The 17,547-nt window shown below is 39.2% G+C and overlaps 1 protein-coding gene across 5 annotated transcripts in view; it reads right to left on the reverse strand.

Annotated features, from left to right (window-relative positions):
* LOC106088569 (unconventional myosin-IXa) overlaps nucleotides 1–17,547 on the reverse strand; it is a 77,913-nt gene that overhangs the window by 28,202 nt on the left and 32,164 nt on the right. For 4 of the 5 annotated variants that reach the window (XM_059366048.1, XM_059366049.1, XM_059366050.1 and 1 more), the window contains exons 3-6: nucleotides 11,825–12,205; nucleotides 11,343–11,440; nucleotides 10,050–10,167; nucleotides 8,683–9,377 (exon numbers count right to left, since the gene is read on the reverse strand). In XM_059366048.1, the coding sequence (XP_059222031.1) occupies nucleotides 8,683–9,377; nucleotides 10,050–10,167; nucleotides 11,343–11,440; nucleotides 11,825–12,205 (1,292 nt within the window). The remainder of the gene's footprint in view (nucleotides 1–8,682; nucleotides 9,378–10,049; nucleotides 10,168–11,342; nucleotides 11,441–11,824; nucleotides 12,206–17,547) is intronic. The other variant, XM_013254147.2, reaches the window with a different exon arrangement.

Raw genomic sequence — 17,547 nt, forward strand, 5'->3', positions numbered from 1 at the left:
GTACTTCACATCGTGGGTGTAAAGAGAGCCCACATTAAATATACTCCTCAGGGGATTGGAATCTGATTGTCATTTCCACGCGGTAATCAATGGCTTGCCCCAACGACTCCAACAACATCTCCTTTTCAGACCCGTTTTATGACATTCTATATTCGTTATCTACTCGACAATACCTTTCATTTGATGCCCATATTGTCTAGGTTGGACCAGGGGGGGGTCGTATTCCTAGGGTCAAAATTCATGGGGTGCAAAAAATGAAAAATCGGGGTTGTGACCTGCATATCAATTTATTCCCGACTTTTAAATTTTTAAAGAATTTTCTTATAGACAAACAATTTTTACAAAATTGCCCAAACATAGCGTGACCTCATTAGAGACATCGTGAACGAGGAGAAGACTTTGCGGGCAGTCTGCACTTTCCGGCATTTGAATGGGCAGGATTGGATCGGTCTTGGACACACCCTACCCCGGCAAAAACGGATTTTCGCGGCAACTCCGGTATGGTCCTTCATACCGAGGGCATGTAGGGAGGTCGGGTTCTCTTTATCCCCGAGGCGGGAAAAATAAACCACAGCAAGGACAAAGATTACATGCCCATTAGTCTGTCATAGTTTTAAATCAAAACGCTAGAAAGACTGGTAGACCTGAAGGTGAGAGAGAGACAGACGCCGCAGAACTTCAGTGGGGCGCAACACGCCTTCAAAGCAGGTCGGTAAAGACGGCCCTCCATGAAGTGGTACGAGTGGTCGAGACGTTTCTTAGGCAGCAGGAAGCGGCCTTTTGGATCTTGAGGGGACCTTCAATAACGTGGAGCTAGGATCAAGCTGAAAAGGCTTTGCGGAAACCACTGCATTATTGTAAAATTGGAAATAAAAACCCTCCTCAAATAAGAATTAAACAAATCGCCTAACTGGACCCCACGAGAATTCATCCTATTCAAGGACGCTGAAAGCCTTGGCTCGAATCCTTTTAAAAACATCATAAAAAAAGGAAACAGCGTACTTTGTCATGTAACTTCTCTCCAAACAGTGTAAACTTGAATGGGACAGCACTAATTGATATGTGAGAAGTTTGTCTGTTCTTTAACGGAATATTCATGGGCAAATTTTCAAGTTATGCTAATTCCGATTCTATGCAACGTCGTGATAAATCAAGCCCTGTTGGATTGCGGCGGCACGATGGCACGAAAATAATCGCTTATGCGGGCAATGCCGTACAATGTCGCTGGTCTGATGCTGGTTTCTATTGAAGATCAACGAGCTCATAGAGATAATAGTCGCGATTGACTACCAGTTAGTTGAGGACTAACCCAAGGATAACGGAGCTGGTTTTCTTCATTCTAAGGTATGAGATAACGGAGTTCAGATTTCCGTCTTTGGAAGGGATCACTCTGCAGCTGTCGAAGCAGATAAAGTACATGCGAATAGTCTTCGTTCGAAATTGTCTTGAAAGAGGAATAAGGAGGAAAGAAGTCGTAGAGCACTGTGCGGTTGAGGATTAACCCAAGGAAGTCGGAGCTGGTGGTCTTCACTTGAAGATAAAAGATACCACAGTTCAGACTCTAGTCCTTGGAAGTGATCACCCTGCAGCTGTCGAAGGAGGCGAATGGGCTATCAGTTAGTTGAGGACTAACTCAAGGATGGCGGAGCTGGTGGTCTTCACTCTAAGTTATGAGATACCGGAGTTCAGATGCCCGTCTTTAGAAGTGATCACCCTGAAGCTGTCAAAGGAGGCGAAGTGCCTGCGATTAGTCCTTGTACGAAATTGTTTTGGAAGAGGAATACGGAGGAAAGGCACTGTGAGGTTGAGGACTTACCCAAGGATGACGGAGCTGGTAGTCTCCACTCTACGATATAAGATACCGGAGTTCAGATTCTCGTCTTTTCAAGTGATCACCCTACAGCTGTCGAAGGAGGCTAAGTACCTATGAATTGTGCTCGATTCGAAACTGTCTTAGAAGAGGAATACGGAGGAAAGAAGTTGTAAAACACTGTGCGATTTTTACTGCTGTGAGACCAGTACCGACGTATGGGACTGGTACGGCGAAGTGCAGTTGATAAGAAGACTCGTACGAGGGAGTTCGAGAAGCTCCAGAGACTAGCCTGCATTGGAATTACAGATAGGCCCATTGAGGCCTATAATCGAAACTGCGCCGCCGAGATTGCGCTCAGGTTGAGGGTGCCCGCCATGCAGAAGAAGGACAGCTATGGCTACAGTAACATTGCCATGGATACTGAGGGTAGACTAAGGAGAATCTCAGACTATCTAGCACCGACACCATTTTGGTATAAGGCATTTAAAATTAGCTTTCCCGAGGGAAATGAGTGGAGGACGAATGCTGTGCTTGAGGACGATGAGACCGATCTCTGTGACCGCCGACCGAGTGTACAGTCTTTCAGGCAGAGGTCTGTGCCATTACGTTAGTCGCAAAAGAAATCCTGAGTAGATATTACTACTGCATATTTCCCATGAACACTCCCTTAAGAAACCTGTGATACTTCTCTCATATACATGAGGGCATCCCGATTAAAATGTAAGCTCAATGGTAAGGGGCCTTCGTTTTTATGCTGGGTTTTCACAGATGGTGCATTATGGTCCCGTGGTGAAAATATCATTTTTTGACCCTCCTTCTTGCCCTAATTTTCATAAACACCAAATCTCGGGGATAGGTACGACGATTTAAGCGATATATGGTTTGCACTCTTATATTAACCAACTAACAAAACGTTGGTACCAAAATTTGGGGTGGGGTGCTTAGGAGGACTGCCCACTTCCAAAACCCGTCTAACGGATATATAGACCAATCACTACAATATGGGTATCAAATTAAAGGTATTAAAGAATAGAAAACGAATCTGAAATGCATTTGTTGGACTAAGTATTTCGTAGGTCAACCCACCCCCAAAAAAGCTCTCAAATCATATTTACCGACCTTGGCTTATGGATCTTAAATGAAAGGTCTTTGGGAGTAGGGAACGAAATTGATTTCCAATTTTGGGACTAAGTCTCTGGGGGTCCACCCCACCCCCAGATAGGAATTTTACTGAATAAGAGGTATTTGAGAGAAGAAAAATCCACAGGAAAATTTAAATACATTTTCAACTGAAATTTAGCAGAAATTTCCAAATTTAGAATACTCCTCTCCAACATAGCATAATCGGGCACAGTGGAACGGCCCGGGCTCAGCTAGTCTGTTATATAAAAATGAAAGTGTTGCGTTTTGTTTGTTCCGACTAGACCCAAAAACGGCTGAACCGATTTTCATGAAATTTTTCACAGATGATAGAGTACTTAATTTTGCGCTATCCGCGAGGGGGACGGACCCTCCCCCTAACCCCAGTTTTCCAAAACGCCAGAACTCGGCGATGGGTGCATCGATTTGAGTGGAAAGTTGAAAGTTGCCAGCTTATGGTAACCCAAAAACACAAAATTAGTACAAAACTTTGGGGTCAAATACCCTGGGGGACACCCTACCCCAAACCCATCCAAGCGGACATGTTTACCGATTGGGATAGTATGGGTATTAAATGAAAAGTATTTAAGAGTAAAGAACAAACCTGATATAACAATTGGGCCTCACGTGTCGGGGGACCTGCCCCATCCCCAAAGACTGCCCAAAAATTATATGTTTACCGATTGGGGCAGTATGGGTATCGAATGAAAGGTAATTGAAAGTAGAATTCAAAACTTTTGTAAAAATTTGGGGTCAAGTCCACCTCATATATCACCCCCCAAAGGGACATGCAAGCCGATCGGGACAATATGGGATTCAAACGAAGGCTACTTGGGTGTAGAATACAAATTAGAAACTTATGCACCAAATGAACATGTAAACCGAACGTGACAAGATGGAACTCCAATGAAAGGTATTTCAGAGAAGAATACGAAAATTATTAAAATTAAAATTTGGTTTATTTCCAGGGGAGTAGCCTCACCCAAAAGAAAATAATACGAATTCTTGTAATTCAATTTTTTTTTTAAATTTTTTATCGAAATCTCTTCCTTTTGAATCACTGTTCCCATTTTGCTCCATAAAATTGTTGTTTATGTTATTTTGCTGTTCTTGGTGTTGTGATTCATATCAACATTTGTTGTTATTGTTGTTGTGGTTGTTATATTATTATGATTGTAATGCCGGTGGGTTGTTTTGAATGTTTTTTTTTAAGAATACTAAAAAAAAATAAACAAACTAAAAATTGATCCATGCGTGTGGCAAACGAGTGTCTCCACAAACACTGAGCATTTATATACAGACAGACATATGTACAGTGTACTTTGTACATGCAACGTAACAGCTTTTTGTGAACAAAATAAAGAAAAAGGTGGACAAAATGCAGTGCCGCCACGCCGCCATAGCCACAAGTCAAACGCGGCCCAAAACAAGTTTTGCTGCTCTTTAGTCTTCTAAAGACTCTTATTGTGGTCGTTTTCAATTTCCAAGCTAAAGGTAAGAAAAAAATATCTCACGAACGAAGAAAATCTGAGCTTTAGGGCCCTTATAATGACATTACTCTTAATGATTATACATAGAGCTGTGCTTAATGAAAGAGCCGGGGGGAGTGGGAAATTACTATGGGTTGCCCAAAAATTAATTGCGGATTTCTTAAAAGAAAGTAAATGTATTTTTTATAAAACTTAGAATGAACTTTAATCAAATATACTTTTTTTACACTTTTTTTCTAAAGCAAGCTAAAAGTAACAGATGATAACTGACAGAAGAAAGAATGCAACGCCGACTATATGAAAAATACGCAATTACTTTTTGGGCAACCCAATACAATATTACCGATATTTAGTTTCCAATGTACAATTATTGTTGAAATTTTCCAGAAATTTTTGTTTTTAAATAAGCTTGAGTTTTCAAAACCTCTGGGTTTCCTTTTCTAATTTAAAAAATTTGCTATTATTTAGCTCATCTCAAAAGAGATATAAAAAAAATCACGAGTAAAAAATCATCGAAAATCATGAAAATTAATTTTTAAAAACAATTTTAGTTTAATTTGAAAAATTCCAAATAAAAAATGGTTTTCGCTGAAAATTTCGTTAAAATTAAATTCCTATAAATCACTAGCCGAACCGGTCCGCTCCGCAGCTCTTTCTTTAACACTCTTATAATTCTTATTTGAGTCCTATATTACATTGGTCGATATAAGGGGCAAACAAAAGTTGGATATCATCTCACGATAGCGCTCACCATTCACTGTTACGTTACGATTCGCATCATCTTTAAAGAAGTATGGTCCAATGATGGCACCAGCCCATAAACCGCACCAAACAGTGAAGTTTTTTGGATGCATTGGTAGCTCTTGCAATTCTTCTGGCTGATCTTCACTCCAAAATCGACAATTCTGCTTATTTACGTACCCTTTGAGACAAAAATGAGCTTCGTTGCTGAACACAATGAAGCACGCGATAAACTTTCTTAACAGAGCACGCATTTTGATAATAAAATTCAATAATTTGCAAGCGTTGTTAGTTTGTAGGACGATTCATGGTAAAATTATAGACCAAACGGAAGATGTTTGACAATGAGACAAAACACGAAACGTGCGTGAGTCGCTTAAACCAGTGTTGCCAAAAAGATAAAAGTTAAAAATCACCAGTTATAAGTCCTGTTTTGGTAGAGTGGTTATCGAATTCGTGTTGTTGAAGCGCAGAGATAAACAAGTCCTCTAAACGTGTGAGTTCAAATCCTGGCGAGAACATCGCCATATCCCCTCCTAATTTTGTCGACAGTTGTGAGGTACTATGCCATGCATAGAAGTCATATATAAAGGAGGTCCTTTATCATTGAGCTTGAATCGGACAGAATTCATTGATATGTGAGAAGTTGGCCCCTGTTCTTTAATGAAATGCTTATGGCCCATTTTTTGGACTCTTATATTATAGGGGCTAAATATGTCAGGCTCTGTTCCTTTGTGGAATGTTCATGGGCAAAATTTGCAAATATGTCAGGAGTGGAGTGATTTTGGGAGTTGGCCCTTAAAGTTAATATTATCTTCGTGCTATACACTTAAAAACTTTTTATATGAGTCCCATATTACCATAGTCGGTAAATAAGTCCTATTTTATGTGAGCCCTATATTGTCGTGATTGGTCTATAAATCCATTTGACGGGGAGAGCTTTTAGGGGGTGGGGTGGTACCTCTAACATTTGGCCCAAATATGGATGTCAATTTCGTGCGTACTGCCAAATAACTTTCATTTAAGCCCAAAATTGCCATGGCCGGGTAGTAGGAGTAGTTGGGGCTGGGGAACACTTTCCCTAAAAAAAGGGAACCAAATTCGTTCTTTACTAACAAAAACCTTACATTTGAGTCCCATATTGATATGTTCGGGATATGAGGGCTTTGGGGCTTACCCACAATTGGATTTTTTTTCTACTCTTAAATACCTTTCATTTGAATCCCATATTGTCGTATTATAATAACCTATGGGAGGTGTTTTAAGAAGGTTAAGCGCCACCTCAATACCCTTAACACAAATTTTAATGTAATTTTCCTAATATAATCCCAACTTGCTTTTATTTGAGTTCCACGTAGCCATGGTCGGCTAATATGGAGGAGTTTTGGGGTTGAGGCGCCCTCTGGGTACTTAGACTCAAATTTTACTACAATATTCGTATTCCACTCTCCAATAAGTTTCATTTGATACCCATATTGTTCCGATCAGTCCACTTTTGATTTTGGGGGTAAGGGGACGGTGCGCTCGATATCGAAAAATTGTAAAGCCTTAGTTTCCTTCCAGATCAACCTACACAATCTGTGAAGATTTCGAGAAAATCGGTTCTGCCGTTTTTGAGTCTTTACGGAACAAACAAACAAACCGAGTCCCATTTAGTCGTGATTGGCTAATATGACCATTTGGGGGGTGAGGTGACCCTCCACCTAATTTCGTATGCCAGATTCGTAATCTACTCCCGAATACCTTTCATTTAAGCCCCATATTGATAGAAATGTTCAATAAGTCTCTTTGGGGGAGTTTTGGGGTTGGGGCGGCCCGATGTGGGTACTTAGACTAAATTTTTAATGCCAGATACGGAACAAACAAACCGAGTCCCATATAGTCATGGATAGGTTATATGCCCATTTGGAGCGTTTTTGGGGGGGTGGGGTGATCCACCATACTTCGATCTAAATTTGTATGCCATATTTGTAATCTACTACCGAATACGTTTCATTTGAGCCCCATATTGATATGAACGTCCAATAAGTCCGTTTGGGGGAGTTTTGGGGTTACGGTGGCCTGATGGGTTCTTAGTCTCATATTTTAATACCATATTCGTATTCTACTTTCCAATACCTTTCATTTGATACCCACGTTGCCCTTATCGGTCCACTTTTGGTTTTGGTTGGTGTTTTTGGCATAAGGGGGAGGGTCCGCCCCCCTTCTGATATCAAAAAATTAGATAGCCAATGTTTCGTTCCATAGGTTGGAATGGTAAGGAGACGCCCTCTTAAGCCAGAGTGGCAAGGAAGCACAACAGAGATAAGCCGACTTATGCAGTCATCAATATCGGCAGTGCATCCGGGAGGATTCCAAAAGATCATAGGTCCCAAGTGGAGGATCTGGTTAACGAGCGGATTTTCGAACATGTGTGAAACTCTGTAGAGGGTCCAACCATACAAATGATGAGCTGCGAGTATAGAGGGGACATCTTTACGCTGCGTTTGGCGTCGGCGGAATGTATTGATACCGTCAAACAGCTCGTCAGAGGTATTTACGCTCGCTGGGAGGGCGCAAAGCTCGACCTGGTGAGAAGGATGGATATCTCCCAACTAACAAAGGCGAAGGTCTTCATCAAGGGATCGGGCAATAAATTTGCCATAGAATTCATGTTGGGATTCTTTGGCAAACAAAACAAAGGTTTAGTCGCAGAGAAGTGGGAGTTCTTCCACAGGGACAAGAAGTAGGAAGAAACTCTCCTTGTGATCGGCATTGACCAAATCTCCGTGACGAGTGTGGCTAAGACTAAAAGTATGGCGCACTACGGGAGCAAGACTGTCTTTTCAAGATTGGGACACTTGGATAGGCAGAAATCCTCATATTGAGACATCAAGCCATGCAGTGGCAGGTGACTTAATACCGCCCAGCGAACAGGGGGCTGACGACGAGACAATCACCGCCTCTCTCAATATTTGAAAGACTAGGATAATCTTAATATAAAAAAATATCTGGCAGTGCAGTGACCCAATACAGCCTAACGAAAAGGGATCTGACGATGGAACCGACTTTGTAAAGATTCGGTAGGCTAGGATAGGCAAAAAACCCAATACGATGACATCAGGCAGTGCAGTGACAGGAAAGTCAATACAGTCTAAAGATCAGGGAGCAGACGATGAGATCATTACCTACTCCCAAGATGCCCGTTGGAGAAAATCTGCAAGGACAAGATTTATATTGCCTCAATTCAGGAGCCATGAACGACCCGGAACAAAGTTTCTGGACTAAACCATATGGATCAAATCTGAAGAGCAGAGTGGGCCTGGGGGTCCACATTGAGAACCCAGGGACTGATATCTGTTTTAGACGTCCTGACCATAATACGGTCCTACCGGCGGAGATCTGGCCGATCACGGAATGCGTGAGGTGGAAATTCGATTTTGTTAATAATGTTTGCCCTCTCTTCATAAAAAAGTTTCGTTTTTTTTTTGTTTTTTCTATTATAGTATTTCTACTTACAAAATAACAGTTCTCATGAAAACGAGCCTGCAATGTACGCATCACTGCATCCTCAGTCAATGGTCCCGACAAATGTATCAAATCATCCAATTCGAATGGTTGCTTGGGTTGGCCCGGTGTTGAAAAAATCCCCTGGCTTCCCATGCCGGGTAAACCATTGCCCATGCCACAACCACCACCCATGCCGTTGCCACCAAACAACCCATTGCCGTTGGATGCAGATGTCACATGCAATTGATTGACATATTGATTGGAACGATTGAGGTTGTTGTGTAGGGTGCTGGTAGATCGTGAATGGCTGTTGTTGAAGGATATTGGCAGGGTATTAATGCCATGGCAGGGATTCAAATGTTTTTGAATGGGTATAAATGGCAACTGATGTGGTTCACGATGGGGCTGATGTTGCTGGGGAGGGTGATGTTGTGAGTGTAGGGTTTGCGATTGCTGTGGTTGATACTGTTGCTGCTGTTGTTGATGGTGGCCCAGGTGATGATGTTGCTGCTGCGGCAGGTGCGAAGCTTGAGTCAAATGGTGTGTTTGGTGCTGAAAATGTGAGGCATGAGCAGAGGATGATCGCATTGGCAGTGTATTGGAATTGTGACTCAATGAGGATGTGGCAAGCGGTGGTGTGGATAAAACTGGCATTACAATGGAATCCATGAAATTTTGGTTGGCCGATGAAGGTGCTGCAGATGCTGAAAATTGTTAAAAAAGACGGAGTTAAAACTAAATGAAAAACAATGTGTTATAATGGTTATTGCACTATAATCTAAACACAATATTGCAATAAAAAAAAAGAGTAGATTCAATCCAAAAACAAATTTCGAAAAATTCAACACATATGTTGAAAAAAATTAAATATGGTCCAATTTTTCCAAAAACACCAAATTTTGAGAAAATTACCAAATATTTGCTAAAAATTTTGACGGAATTTTTCATAAATTGCAGTTTTGACAAATTTTCTAATAAATAGCAAATATTGATGAGATTTCCTATAAATAGCCAAATTTCACAAAGCTGTAAATTTTATACATCATTTCCTATAAATACCAAATTTTTACGAATTTTCTTGTACAATTTTGGACAATTTTCCTCCAAATAGCAAATTTTTTCACAATATTCTATAAATAACAAATCCTAATGAAATTTCTAATTTTTCTATATAATTTTGAGGCATTTTTCTAAACTCGTATAGCTCATTTATAAAACATTCCCAACTTTAAAGGGAATTTCTAAAACCGAAATCAAAATAGGCCAAACAACGACATCACAACACTTCCAAATGAATTCATACAGCAACAATTTCAATAACATTAAAAACCTTTTTTACCCATGATGAAATGATTACAGATTTGTTTGTTAATTACCTTTTTCATTTATCTGATGTGGCAGTGGATGTGGAATGGATGTATTTCGTGATGAAACAATACCGGATGTACCAGATGTTGAATTATGTGGCAACGTATGACTGAATGTATGCAAATTCTACAAAAATATTAGCGAAAAACAAAAAAAAAAAACCAAATTATAATAAAAGGATGAAAGATTAGTAAAAAATAAAATTAATGAATTCATTAGTGGCTACGTAACGTGGTGCTTCGAAAAAAAAATTATACTGTTTTAAATTATCATTATTAGAAAAATTATCGACGCCCAAAAGGCTAACAACTTAAATTTTATTATTCTTTGTTCAGTCTTATTTTATTTTTTTTTATTTTAGTTTGTTTCCTTTTATTTTATTTTTTTTATTCCATTATATTTTATTTCATTTCATTCCATTTCATTTCAATCCATTTCATTTATTCCTTTCCATTCCATTCCGTTTCATATCATTTCATTTCACTTCATTTCACTTCATTTCATTTCACTTCATTTCATTTCAATCCATTTCATTTCATTCCATTCCGTTTCATATCATTTCACTTCATTTCATTTCATTCCATTTCATTCCATTTCATTCCATTTCATTCCATTTCATTCCATTTCATTCCATTTCATTCCATTTCATTTCGTTTCGTTTCATTTCATTTCGTTTCATTTCATTTCGTTTCATTTCATTTCATTTCATTTTATTTTATTTTATTTTATTTTATTTTATTTTATTTTATTTTATTTTATTTTATTTTATTTTATTTTATTTTATTTTATTTTATTTTATTTTATTTTATTTTATTTTATTTTATTTTATTTTATTTTATTCTATTTTATTTTATTTTATTTTATTTTATTTTATTTTATTTTATTTTATTTTATTTTATTTTATTTTATTTTATTTTATTTTATTTTATTTTATTTTATTCTATTTTATTTTATTTTATTTTATTTTATTTTATTTTGTTTTATTTTATTTTATTTTATTTTATTTTATTTTATTTTATTTTATTTTATTTTATTTTATTTTATTTTATTTTATGTTATGTTATTTTATTTTATTTTATTTTATTTTATTTTATTTTATTTTATTTTATTTTATTTTATTTTATTTTATTTTATTTTAGTTAATTTTATTTCGTTTGATTTTTATTTCATTTCATTCTCCTCTACTCAGCTTTCGTCACTATGTTACGTTGCCAATAATTTCAACTCCAAGCCAAAGGTTGCCACTCTCAAGGTATGGCATCTCTGGTTGGTCATTCAACAGTTCACCACCAAGTACTTACTTTGTTATTACTATTGCTGACGTTGTTGTTGTTGTTGCTGTTGTTATTATTTAAAACCGACACAGTTGACGTTGCTGCTGATGATGATAGTGTGGTAGCTGAATGGTGGTGAATATGATGATGGTTGTTGTTGTTATTATTACTATTATGGTGTTGTTGCTGTGATAGTGCTAATGATGGTTGTTGTTGATGATGGTGGGAGGCGGTATTAGTTGTGCTGGTTGTTAGATTGTTGTTATTACTATTAATGGTATTACTACTACAATTATTGATGGTGGTGTTGTTATTATGATTACTATTAGTTAGATTGGTGCTGTTGTTGTTGTTGTTATTATTATTATTTAAAGTGGAAAATATTGAAGCATGCTGTGTTTGTTGTGCCGATGATGTCTGATGCAAATGTGTTTGTTGCAGTGTATGTTGTTGTACTAAATTGTTGTTGTTGCCATTTGTGTTGGCTGTGAAATGATTAAAACTATTACTATTGCTGTTGTTGTTGTTGTGGCTATTGTTAATATTGTTGCTGCTATTACTATGGCTATTATTGTTGTTATTGTTCTGGCTGATGCTATTCAAATTCGGACTGGACGCACTCAATTCTATGGCCGTTGCTAAGGGTCCCAATTGTTGTGATTGATGATGCTGTTGTTGTTGCAGTTGCTGCGATTGCTGTGACAGAGTATTATTATTATTGTTGGCGCTGTTGTTGTTATTATTGGCTTGCTGTACATTATTGCCATTGGCGGCAGTAATTGTACCCTGGCCTTGGCCCACATGCAAACGATTTCGCAGCGTGACTAATTCTGTACTGAGACTTTTAAGCCGTTGCTGTAGATGCACCGCCTCATTGGAAGATGAGGCGTCTGTAAGACAAAGAAATTTATGAATTTGAAATTCTTTAGCAAATTTAAAATTTAGCAAATCTACAAAAACATTAAATTTTTGTTCCAATACACTGGTAATAGAAACATTGCTAACGATAGCAAAATTGAGTTTAGAAAAGTGTTATATAAAAATGTATAATATTCAAAAAAACATTGCAACAATATTTAAATTGTTAAACAGATTTTTGAAGAAGTATATAACAGTTGATGAGTGTATAACAGTGGATGAGTGTAAAACAGTTGATGACTATACAACAGTTGAGAAGTGCATGAAAATGTAGGGTTGTATAACAGTTGAAAAGTGTATGAAAATGAAGGGTTGTATAACAGTTAAGAAGTGTTATAACAGTCAAGAAGTGTATAACAGTTAACACGTGTATAACAATTTAGAAATGTATAACAAGATGGAAGTGTTTAACAGTATAGATTTGTAGAACATTTAAGAAGTGTATAGCCGTTGCGATGTGTATAACAGTTAAGGAATGTATAGCCATTGCGAAGTGTATGAAAGTTAAGAAGTGTATAACTTTACAATTAACTTGTTCGTTAAAACAGCATGGCAATTGAGAAATGTGTAACAGTTAAGAATTTAAAACTTGTATAAAATTTAGAAGATGAATATAACACATAAAATTAGTAACTTTAATTTGTTTAAATTGCGACCACTATGGCACTGTAGACTATTCTAGATATCCGACCCATTGACATAGAGATTAAATGTGAGGCAGCCACTGCGGGTATGAGACTTAAGGCGATGGGAGAATGCATTGAGGATGGGATCAGCTCATACCATTGCGGTTTAATCGAGGCGACGGTAGGAAACCTGGAAGGAAGGGAAGAGGTTTCCGATCGGATACCTGAGATGAATCTTGAAGTGGAGTGCGAGGCACTGCTGCCATCGGCACAGTCTTGGATTGACGGAACCCTAGAATTGTCATCTGGAAGATCATGTTACACGGATGGATCAAATCTAGAGAACAGAGTGGGCCTGGGTATTTACATTGAGAACTCAGGGACTGAGATCAATTTTAGACTGCCTGACCATAATACGGTCCTGCAGGCGGAAATCCGGGCGATCACGAAATGCGTGAAGTGGTGTTTTGCTAACGCGAGGACGTCGAGAGTGAACATCTTTTCCGACAGTAAAATTGCCATAAGGGCAATAACAACCTGGAGGGTTAGGTTAAGAACAGTCTTGCAGTGTAAGAAGAAGATTAACGCCCTCTCGGAGTATGGCACAATCCGCATCGTTTGGGTGCCGGGCCATAACGAAGTAGGTTAGGTTAGGTAAGAGTGGCAGTCCTTCACAGACTCATTTAAACAATTTTAGGTCCATTGTGATACCACAATAGCGACAGACCAAGGCTTCTGGCGGAACCCTTACACTGGTAATCCAAGCACGCTACCAACATGGCTACCGGGGCTCCTTTCGAAGTAAGGGGGAATGAAATGGCAGACGATTTGGCAGTGAAGTCCAAAGAACTGTCGTCGATAAACTTGGTTAACCCGAAGCCTTTCGGGTCGACGCAGTCCGATTTAAGGGTGTGGGCGACAAACGAGCATGTAACACTGTGGAACAACGAAACAGTCGGTATGATGGCGAAAATCCTATGGGGTGACCCAAACCGTGAGAGAACGAGGCTATTACTGAAAGGAAGTAAGAAGGAGGTCAGTATAGCTTTTGGTGTCATAACGGGACTCATAGGACTACGAGCTCACTTATGTAAAATCGGTGCGGCAAGTGATAACATGTGTAGGGCATGTGGGGAAGATGATGACACGTTGGAGCATTTCCTTTGTCATTGCCCGACTTTCGCAGCTAAAAGACACCGGTACTTAGGTGGGGACCACCGTAGCGCAGAGGTTAGCATGTCCGCCTATGACACAGAACGCCTGGGATCGAATCCGGGCGAGACCATCAGAAATAATTTTCAGCGGTGGTTTTCGCCTCCTAATGCTGGCAACATTTGTGAGGCACTATGCCATGTAAAACTTCTCTTCAAAGAGGTGTCGCACTGCGGCTCGCCGTTCGGACTCGGCTATAAAACGGCCCCTTATCATTGAGCTTAAACTTGAATCGGACTGCACTAATTGATATGTGAGAAGTTTGCTGCTGTTCCTTAGTGGAATGTTCATGGGCAAAATTTGCAATTTTACTTAGATGGGGACACGATACCAGACATGAACCAACTTGGCGGAGTGGTATGGAAAACAATTGCGGATTTTTTAAGCAGAGTGGAATTCCTTAATTAAAATTTTCTTTTTCGAGGTAACTTTCTAGTTTTTAGAGAGCACAACAAGCCGATTACTGGATTAGGTGTATGTCCATCGTGGCATGGGGCGAATTAATATCTGCACCCTCTTTACAACCTAACCTAAAAAGTGTATAACAGTTAGGAGATGTATAACACTAAGATTTTCCTTACTCGAACGAAAGAATTCCTTCACTTAATATTCTTAAACCTTATATGATGAAAAGAAAACAAATGATTTGGATAATTATTTCGAGTGAAAGCAGTTCCTCATATCCAAAGCCTAATAGGATAGTTATTTTGAGATATTGTACCAAATTTACGTGTGGGTCTGATCTAGAAATACTCAAAATATTCCCTGGCACCAGAAAGGGAATTATAAATATTTTTAGTTAAAGTAGTTTGAATTGGTGGTCAACCAACAAGGGAGTGAGTTCACTGTAAATCCTCTCAGGTTTTCCTTTCCTTTTAAAGAAACTTCACTAAAAACAGACATTAACCTGCTTTACTTGTAAACCACTGTCGACAAAATACTTTTCGGCAAATGATCAAAAGCTCTGTAGAATAGATATTTATTTAAATTTTTTCAATCAGATAAAACATCTTAATTAATAATAAAATGCAAATTTTTATTAATATGTTTATTCATAAGAAAATAGTGATGGCACTATCAATTTCTCGCTGTAGATTTTTATTATAATTTTTTTTTTCATACTGTTTGTGGTTCATGGATGTCTCTGTTGTTTGTAAGCCAAGATGGCAATTTAAATTAACCGAAAACAGCTGAAACTTGATTTTTTTTGCTTATTAAACGCCAAGCAACCACAAAAGCCACCATGTACTTAAGCACGAAAAATGGTGCAAAAAGGAAATGCCAATAATAATAGGTATGTGGTTAATGGCAGTTGAAAGAAGAGATACATATTTCATAGGTTAATGGACATATTCAGTTTGAAATGGGAAACCATTAAGAAAAAGGGTTTTAACGATTTAGTCAGCCAGTTCATAACTAGGCAGGTGGAAATCCATTTTGGAACATGTGATGCTATCTGCTGGAAATTTTGCCCGGATACTTTTTCTCCAAGCAACCGTTCTGAATGGCTTTAATTTGGTAAGGTCAAGGCCAATCTTGGTTCCTCTCTGATCTCTGATTAATTGTGATGTCATCCGCCGAAGGTAGTGAGGTAGCATCCGCCACGAAATTGCCATGTGTTTTTTATGTAAACAATAAAAACATTCCACCGCAATGCGGGGGCTTAAGCAATACATCTAGGCTTAATGCTTATACAGTAGGGAAATTGCCTTCCGGCGCCTTGATTTCCCGGGTGAATGCAATGTCAGGCCAAACGAATTTGAGTGCAGATATTATACTCGTACAGAAAGACTCTGCAGGGGGTTAACTATCTAGCACTGGGAATCCGATGGGTTGTATAGATCCGAACCGTACGCAAGATCTGCAGGTCGTAACCGCAATCACACCAACATACATCAACAACCAACAACACAACAACATTCAACAAGGAAACATAGACTTGTCTACTTGACGGGTTCTAGAGAGTTGCAATAATCCAGCTTTATGAAACGGAAGATGAGGACATCCAAACGGTGTCCTCAGACCCGCTCGAAACTGTAACCTTTATTCCTGATGGAGAGGTGAACACCTTGCAAGGGGATAGGTTAGGTTAGGTTGAAAATAGGTTGCGGATATTAATCCAACCCATCCCACTATGGACATACACCTTAGACAGTAATCAGTTTGGTGTGCGAAAATCGAAAATCTAAGTCAGGAATTCCCAGCTTCTTATCACGCCCCTAAGTTGGTTCATGTCTGGTAAGGTGTCCCCACCTAAGTGATGGTGTCTGTTTGTCGGGCAATGAACACAGGAAAGTCGGGCAATGACATAGAAAATGCTCAACGTTTCATCATCTTTACCACATGCCCAACACATGCTATCACTTGCCGCACTGATTTTGCATAAGTGAGCTCTTATTTCTATGTGTCCCGTATGATACTGTTAGCTATAATGACCTCCTGCATACTTTCTTTCACTTCTTCACACTCTTGGTCGTTATTGCCTTGAAAGCCAGTTTACTGTCAGTAAATATGTTCACACTCGACGTCCTCGCGTGAAAACCACAACACAGGCAGTCGAAAACAGATCTCAGTCCCTGGTTTCTCAATGTAAACCCCAAGGCCCACTTTGCCCTCTAACTTCGGTCCATCGGTGTAGAATGATCTCCCAGATGGGAATACCAGAGTTTAATCAATCCAAGTCTATGCCTCTGGCAGCAGTTTCCCGCACTAGGCCTCAAGTGTCATCTCAAATATCCGATCGGAAACCTCTTTCATTCCCCGAAAGGCTTCGTGTTAACCAAGTTTATTGACGGCAGTCCTCTGGCCTTCACAGCTTTTCACTGTGGCCCGGCACCCAAACGATGCGGATCGTGTCATTCTCAGAGAAGGCGTTAATCTCCTTCTTACATTTCAAGACTATGCGTGACCTTATCGTCTAGCTCATACATGGGAATACCAGAGTTCTGTCAATCCAAGTTTATAGCTCTGGCAGCAGTGTTTCGCACTCGGCCTCAAGTGCCATCTCAAGTATCCGATCGGAAACCTCTTCCATTCCTTCCAAGTTTCCTGTCATCGACTATACCGTCGATTATACCGCGGTGGTATGACCTGCTCCTATATTTATCCACTCTCCCATCACCTAAGTCTCATATCCGTAGTGGTTGCCTCATACTTAATCTGTATGTCTATGGGTTGGATATCTAGAATAGTCTCCAGTGCCCTAGTGGGCGTGGTCCTCATCGCTACGCCTATGTTCTTTTCTACATCGCAGTCCACCAAACTACTGAGGTGCATGTTAGTATTGCCCTAATCACGCTCCTGTAGAGCCAGTGGTCTATCCTCGAATTCAGGCCTAATTTCGAGCCTACGGCTCTTCTCTATAGTGCCCAATATCTGTTAGCCTTCCCTGTACGCTCCTGAAACTTTCAATTCAGTTTTCTGTCCAAAATGGAGGAAACGTGGTGCGTCAAATTGGCCCACCTTCGTCTTTCTCG

This window comes from Stomoxys calcitrans, chromosome 3 (genome assembly GCF_963082655.1).
Source record: "Stomoxys calcitrans chromosome 3, idStoCalc2.1, whole genome shotgun sequence".
Taxonomy (NCBI): Eukaryota; Metazoa; Arthropoda; class Insecta; order Diptera; family Muscidae; genus Stomoxys; species Stomoxys calcitrans.